The sequence below is a fragment of the Atractosteus spatula genome, chromosome 9, assembly GCF_055471065.1.
Source record: "Atractosteus spatula isolate fAtrSpa1 chromosome 9, fAtrSpa1.hap1, whole genome shotgun sequence".
Taxonomy (NCBI): Eukaryota; Metazoa; Chordata; class Actinopteri; order Semionotiformes; family Lepisosteidae; genus Atractosteus; species Atractosteus spatula.
Window position 1 is genome coordinate 7526517 of NC_142714.1, and position 8122 is coordinate 7534638.

General features: G+C 43.5%; 1 protein-coding gene across 1 annotated transcript; it reads right to left on the bottom strand.

Moving 5' to 3' along the window:
* Positions 1–1818: 1818 nt before the first annotated feature.
* On the bottom strand, positions 1819–4780 carry LOC148828056 (homeobox protein six1b). Its single transcript, XM_088926123.1, has 2 exons — positions 3979–4780; positions 1819–2671 (listed from the first exon to the last, which is right to left on the bottom strand). Exons 1-2 carry the CDS (start codon positions 4536–4538, stop codon positions 2377–2379), a joined length of 855 nt encoding a protein of 284 aa, XP_088782249.1. The 5' UTR covers positions 4539–4780; the 3' UTR covers positions 1819–2376.
* Positions 4781–8122: the final 3342 nt, after the last annotated feature.

Sequence of the window (8122 nt, forward strand, 5' to 3'; positions counted from 1 at the left end):
CCAATCGCATCTGCAGTCTTACAAATACAGAATTAGCAAAGCTGTAAAGCTGCGAAAAATAAATCAGAAACACCATTTTACAGGAAATAAAAAAAGCTACAGAAACTGAAGGACCAGAAGAGGAACTCAGACGAGGTTCTGTGATAGTTTTCTCCTAGCCTGCCCTGCTGCTTGTCCGGCCAGAGGAAAGGGTGCAGGCTCCAGTGGGGTGGCGATTTCTCCCGCAGACATTTCTCGACTGGTCTGCTCAAGGCGGGCGTGCAAACATTTATCTTAGCGAATATATGTATTTGAAAGGCTTAACCCTCAGAATCGGAAAGGAAAACGGAAACCGTCGCGAACGAGGTGCACAATGCGGACCTCCGAAAAATTAATTAGATTGCCTTTTGTTTCAAGAGCTGCACAGGGGCTCTTAGAATGCAGTTGCTAATTGTTTACTTATCGCGGTGCAATTTCCCACTTTGAGCTCAGATATTAGACCTCAAAACTTCGATACTTTTGAGTGAAGACTGTCCAAAAAGTGACCGGTCGATCAATTTGAGGGACGAAACGCTGAGATCAAGGACTCGTCTAATGGCGCGGCGATTCGCTCGAAGTTCTCTGTGCAGAAGAATTTATGAATGGTCCCACGTGAGTCCGCCTCCTGCAGATGGTGGCGTTTCTCCGTGGCCCAGAACCGACAGAACAAACACTAAAAGAGCACAAAATAAACACTGCAACACAGGCCTAATGATCCACATCGCCAGCAAAGGAGACGGCAGTCCTTCCCTTTGCGCTGTGTCGTAGCGGGCTTTTATCTGTCTTCAAATATCAGGCCAAACATTCTTAATATATGGTCTTAGCCAACCTTTTTTTCCGCGTATTTTTTTATTAAAAGGATTTGCTCGGGGCTTTGCGTTGTCTTTCATATTGAGTCATTTTTATTTGTTAGACGAAAAGTAAAATTTTCTTTTCAAAATCAAGATGACTGTATTGCATCCAAATAAAGTTTCAGAAGATGTGCAAGGGTTCAGTTGTCCCATTAATGTCTTATTATCTTGCGATGTCAGAATCGGCGTCTTTTTTTTTTTTCCCTACCGCTGTTTTTGTTTCACTTCAAAATAATCCGAACATCAAAACGCGAAGCTCTCTTTCATTTGACGAAGTGACGTTTCTGTTCATCAAAAGCTAAACTTCAGGTATTGCAGACTTGTCTTAAACGTGTTCAGCTCGACACTTTTTTTTCAAACTAAGATTCAGCCTGGACTGTGGATATAGAAAAGTTTCAATGCGCCTAAATAATGTCGACAATGATTCCAGTTTTAAGAGCACACTAGCGACTGACCTCAGTTATCGACTTCTGTTGTACAACAAACGAGCCTTGAAATTAAGCCGGTTGTTCTTTTTGTAGATTGATACCAATAGCGTTTAAATACATCCCACAAATACAAGCATTTAGTGTCCCTCTTTAAAATATAATGTTGCCCTTAAAGGAAAAAGGCAAAACGTAAACCAAAATATACCTATTAAAGGATAAATGCCATATGTTCAATTCGGTCAATCACCGTATGTGTAACTCTTTATTTTCATATCATTTATGCGTTTATTGATTTTTTTACAGTCAATTATTATTGATTTCACTCCATTGTTTGCTAATAGCTCCATTATCCACAATTACTGCTTTAAATATTATACTTAAATTACACCATTCTATCTTACATAAACTGTCACTTATAGTACGTTGCAAAAGGAATTTGTATTTTTGCTGTCATGTTCCAGATGAATCGCGAAGCGGTCCAGGATAATTATTGGTGTTAATAAAATCACACACTTGAAACATTCTCTCTCGCCATACGCTTACGTTTATTGGAAACTAGCTGAAGCCGGAACAGTATTCTCGTTACGAAAATGTAAACTTCAGAGATGTTTTCATTTGACAGCCTTCCTCTCAGTTCCCAAAGCACGATTTCCCTGTGAATTCAAACTCTCTGGAAAGAAAAAAACTTCATAAATTAAGCAAAAAAAAAAATAAGGCAAGTTCAAAGGCAGATGTTTTAAGGGTTTTTTTTGACGATTGCATCGATGACAGTTCTGCCTCAGATGTGGACCTGGCGTTATGAGCATCCAGGCTGTTAAAAAACAACGAGTCCGGGTCGTGAAGAAGAGCATTAATTCAAGCGGTGTCGTTTTTAGTCATCTGTCCAAATTAACGACTTGACGAAAAGTCGCTCCAGCAACTGTCCACTGCTTTTTTTTAAGTACCACTGTGTGAAATTTCACATCAGAAAACTCAGGGATTTTAAAATTTTATTATAATATATTTATATATATACATTGAAAGTGTCGGATCTTAGTCTTTCTCCTTTATGTAAAAAAAAACCCACTCTGGATATGGTTTTAAGACCCCAGGTCAACGAGGCTTGAAGTCAGCGGTCCGAGCAAGGAGTCCTGTAGCTGGTTCGGGTGTCCTTGGATGTTGTGTACGGACTGGGAGGCGCTGAGGCCGGTCAGTGGGTAACTGGAGTTCCCGGGGTGAGTCATGTTTCCCTGCAGCAGCAGGACGGAGTTCTGGTCCGGGCTCTGGGGCGGAGAGAACTCGTCCTCCGAACTCGACATCAGAGACTTGCCCCCGTCCAGGGGAGAGAGCTGGTTCTGTTTGTTGCTGCCGGAGTTATTGTTTTCGCTGTTCTCCCTGGCAAAAGAAAAAAAAGTAAAATAAAGCTTAATAACCAATCGTACTCATTTTGAATAGCATGTTCTTCTTGAGCGACGGTTTATAATATAATACGAACATTACATAGGCTACCCCAAAATACAATTCTGAATACCACGGTGTCTTTACCGGCAGGACAGCCTATCGAAGACAAGACAAACCTATGTTTTTTTCCGAGATTTCTATTGCAAACGTTTGGGCTGAGGTAAAAAACATGACCGATATAATATCTATTTTCTTAAATCAGAGTGGCATGGTAGTGTTTAAATGCAGTTGACACAGTCCGCTTTAGTAAAATCACCTTGTGTTTTTATCATTCAGGAAGAGACCCCAGAGCTGAAGTACTGTAGGCCTTCGATTTTTTTAAGACACTTCCATTTTCCCGTCGTAAGAAAAATAAACTAAAAACGCGTTTTTTTTAAATTAATTTCATAAAGAATAAATGCAACGTATTTTCTAAAATGTGCAGGCCTATAATCCTGCCTGGCAGTGAGATTGTTTTAAATCCACCCGTTCCAGCGATCTGAACCACCCGCTAAAATAAGCATTTTTATGATAATATTTATCTTTTGATCATAAACAGTTAAGGGAATAACTAAACTAATCCACGTTTTCTCTGGTTGGTGTTGTTAAAAAAAGGAATACTGCCCAAATACAGTGTACCCAGGCCGATACAAATCATTTCTGACTATAAAGATAATAGTAAGATATCGGATTCACTTTCATTATTTTTAATGTCATTCCATTTAGTATTGTAAAATTAGTCAGTAAACCAGATACATAGGTATTGTACACCATAAAGGGCTTTGCACTTTTAATCGGTTTTATAGTTTTCTGCGGCAGCGCGTATGAAACTAAATCACAAATAGACCATCTGCTGAATACGATTTTTCTGTGAGAATATTTAATGGGGCACTGATGATCACATTACGTGCGATTAAAGAAACAACAAATGAAAGCGGACTCTCTCCGTGAAATATGCCTGTTCAATCTTTCAACCAGTAACCTCCTTTTTTAACAAGACTGCTTGGCAGAAGCCTCCACCTATTTACGGAGAATTTCTCCTCCGTTATGAAGAACGATTTCCCTGTCAAAAGATGTCGTACTGCTCTTTTAGAAAACTGCGGGGCTGGGGGCAGCGCAGAAATATTCTACTGTTCGTCCCAGGCATTCCTGGACGACCACAGCAACCTAGCGAAGGGGTCGAAGGGCGATTATACCGTAAGAATAACCGGGGATTAAATAATTTCGCGCGAGAAAGCGATGTTTTAAGACACATTTCTTACCTTTCCTTCGCCTCCGCGGCTCGGTCTCTCTGCCTCCTGTTTTTGAACCAGTTACTGACTTGCGTGGTGGTGAGTCCCGTGGCCTCGGCCAGCTCCCTCTTCTCCCGGGGAGAGGGGTAGGGGTTGTGGGTGTACCACTCTCTCAGGACCCCCCGGGACTTCTCCTTGAAGCAGTAACTCGTCTCCTCGCCGTCCCAGATCGTCCGGGGCAAGGGGAATTTCCTCCGCACCCGGTATTTCCCGACTGCGCCGAGCGGTCGCCCCCTCAGCTTCTCCGCCTCCACGTAGTGCGCCTTCAGCCAGAGCTGCTGCAGCTTCGGGTGGTTGTGCGGGGAGAACTGGTGGCTCTCCAGGATCTTGTAGAGCTCCCTGAAGTTTCCGCGGTGGAAGGCCACCACCGCCTTGGCTTTGAGCACGCTCTCGTTCTTGTGGAGGTGGTCGCAGGCGGGCAGCGACCAGAGGAATCGTCCCAGCCTCTCCAGGTTACCCCCTTGCTGGAGCACCTCGCACACGCACGCCACTTGCTCCTGGGTGAAGCCAAAGGAGGGCAGCATTGACATAATGTCTGGACGTTTGACTGTATCCCCCCTCGCACCAAAACGATCTCTCCCCTGGAAAAGTAACAAGGAACAGAACGAGAAGAGGAACGGGCACAACAAGCGCGTGTCGAGCCTATTAATATCTTCTGCTGTTGTGGCGCTGGTCGTGTTTTGTTGTTGTTCACCGAATTAAAAAAAAAAAAAACCCCAGCGTGCAATCCCGTAGGGCGCTATCCACCGCTCCGTGAGTTTTGGGATGTTGATTGTTGGGACAATTTGTTCCTGTTCAAGTTATGTCAGGCTTAAAGCGCGCGGAGCGGCGCTCTGATTGGCTCGCGGGCCGCCCTATCCTCGCGGCAGAGCCGAGCGAAGTTTGCGGCTCCGTTTCCTCCGGGGGAGAGACGTCAGGCGCTGAAACTCGAGCCCCCTTCTCAAGTGTTACCTGAGGGAGCGGGGCACCTCGATACAAATCAATTATTGCAGACCTTTAAAGCCCATTTTCATTGTGCTCTCCTCCTAGACCTGCTCCTTTTTTTTTTTTTTGGTCAGCGTATATTTAATTACGTTAATTCTGTCGATGAATTTTTCATGAATTGATAAACGGCCTAAGGAGTTTATTGGATTTTAATACATTATTAATCATCACCTAGACTAGTTTTAGAGACCCCTCGCATAAAACGCGGAGTATTTTTCCTCACTTTGCTTCTTAGCCTATTAATAGTCACAGAGTGATTTTTTATTAGGTTATGTAGTTTATTAATGGCTCCGGGCGATATTTCACAGTGAGAGCTGCGCTGTGTTTTAACTCGGGGTGGAAAAGGCTGTGGTTAATAGAGACAGAGAAGGGAAAGCCGCAGCAGGACTGGTCGGTGGGGAGAGGCAAATGTCTGGGTTTGACAGGAAAGCGAGAGGCTAGCGGGTCGATTTTTAGTAGCTTTTAAAGGTGGTAGCTGCTGTACAATTGTTACTAAGAAGAGGACAATTGAAGTCTTAAGGATTCGAAATCCGCCTTTACATTTCAGCTGGAGCGCCGCATTAAACAGTTCCAGCAAACAATTAGCCTCCTATCATCAGAGATAATCTATTGTCAGCCGCTAGATACCGAGATAACAGCACTCCTCGCCGAGTAAATTGCACCTTTGTTAAAATATAGCTTATTGGAACTGTTAATTAAGAATGTCAAATCCCCGCACCTCCAGCGCACACGCCAAAACCACATAAATATCTGAAGGGAGGAAAAGCGAAAAGCGGGTTACAGGCTGGAGATGGAGCTGCGAGATGATCCGAAAACATTCCGGAGGAACTGAGAACGACGAGTTTGTTTGTTTTTAATACAGCAAGTAGCTCGTGACGTTTAAAATGATGATTGCAACGAGAATCGTTTAGGGTGTATTTGTTTTTCAAATCGCAGTTTCCATCGTGGTATGGAAATGTGACAGACACGAGAGTTAATTTGCCAACAGATAACCGAGTAGCTGGGTTAGGACTTGTTACTAAGAAGTAGCAGTCGAGTACAGCTGAACCCCTTGGGATGGTCTCGCTCAACTTCCTGACCCATTCTGTAGTTGTGTTGTTGTTGTTGTTTTTGTCCTCTCAGGGACTGTTAGACCCGGAAATAATCTCGTTGGACCAGCGTGCGGGTCCCGAGTTGGTGGAGGTCTGGAGAGAGCAGTGTGACGAATCGCGCTATGTACAGAATCCCATTTTGTCCCTCGACCCAAAATCAAGGCGCAGGACCAAACATACGAATCCTTGATCTTATGCCGTGTTTCGCTCTCAGCGGCTGCGAATGGAGTCGTGAGTACTCTTGAAATGCCATGTGCGCAATCTTGTGCGGCGTTATCACCACTAATGTTCCTAGTCCTATTTCTTCCTTATGAGGCCCGTGGGACCTCGGGGTTCTGCGACGGTTCAAGGGACTGCAGAGGATGTCACACCACAGTGGTCACGTTAGAAACACGCTATCCGTGCCTTCACTTCGGACGTTTTTAATTACGGCTGCTCTTACGAATGAGCCGCGTGTTGGGGCGCACTTCAAGAGAATGCAGAATTTATGAATTCTCGAGTTATTCTTAAGCTGGCGTTTTAAAAAAAATCAATTAGAAAACAACAGAATAACGTATTCTAATGTCCACATTTCCCTTTAAAGTTTTCCCAGTGTCCTTGCTGTGTCTCTTTTATAATTCCCATTTAACATTTTGAATTTGATGTTACAGAGTGGTGCTCGGAGTTTGTGTTTGTGCCATTCAGTTCATCTGTTACAGCAGCGAGCAGTAAGGTGTCGAGAATCACTGTTAACAGACTTACAAAACCCAATAAAGACAGCGACATCATATAAATATATAGTTTTATGTTGAAATGTCCAGGCTGCGGAACAGTGGGTCTTGACATTTCGGTTTCTCCAGGAGTGAAACATTTGCGACAGGCTGTGCGTCCTTAGAAGGGGCCTTTTAAACGGTAGATTTGTCTTTCTTTCTCGCCGTTGTCAGAGTTTCTTTTTGCCCTCCTCACTTTATTATTTCTAGGTGAGTTATTGGTCCACGCCCAGGGCTTTTAGACAGTTGGTGCGGTGCGGAGTCGCCCGTTGCAGACGCAGCTTCATACATTTTATATATCAGCAGTTAAAGGGTGCGTGTAGATGAGAAAGATCCCCTTTGCCCAGATTTTTTTCTGCCTTTTTTTTCCCTCTCCCCTCTGTACAGTGAAATATAAAACCAGTCCATTAGTAAATGAGTTCTGTGTTTTGCGAGCTCTTTGCTGTCCAGCCGCTGTTTTAAAGAATAGATCACATTTCTCTATCTTCACCGAGATCTGCAACGTGACACCGGCGCAACATCCACTCGCCCGGAATGGAGCACTTTTTTTTTTCAGAAAAGCGTTTCACCTCCAAACGTAAAAAAAAATCAGGTTCTGGACACGGGTACATTTTAATTTTTATGTTGCAGAAATCGTCATGAAGTTTTTTGTTTTTGCTTTGTTTTCTTTGCGAGACAACGCCACAGTGAGGCCGTTTGGCCGCCCGCTCGCTGGTTTAAAATAAAGCGAGGCTTTAATTAGTTTTAGCGGCCGTTCCAGACACCTGTAAAAACAAACTTTGCCGGGGTCTCGGGGGGACTGAAACAAGCGGAGGCTCCTGAAATCTGTCCTATTTGGTCTGGCTTTTGAGGATAATATAATATTCCGACTGCTCACGTTTGGCTTGTGGATTTACGTTCCATTGGCCAGAGGAAACAAAAACAGCATGCATTATATTTCAAGAATGTTAAAGTGCTCACTGTAATGCGATTTATCATTATAATTAGCATTAAAACTTCCAGATAAAGCGTGTGCTTCTATGCGCGTTTTTAATCATTCTTTAACTGCGTAGGCCGTGTTTTGTTCCCTTCTTACCATAACGGATATTATATTGCGTTGTGGTACTTGCACCACTCTATTTTATTTTAATGAAACAAAGTATATTGAAAAGGGCACGTCAACTGAGAAACTATCCCCTAATGTTTTGTTTAAAGCACACGCGGTAGCAAACCTCAAGCAAGGTCTACAATCTGCTGAGAATTTAACGCTGGTGTTACAGCACAATATTGCCCCGTCCCCCATTCATTTTA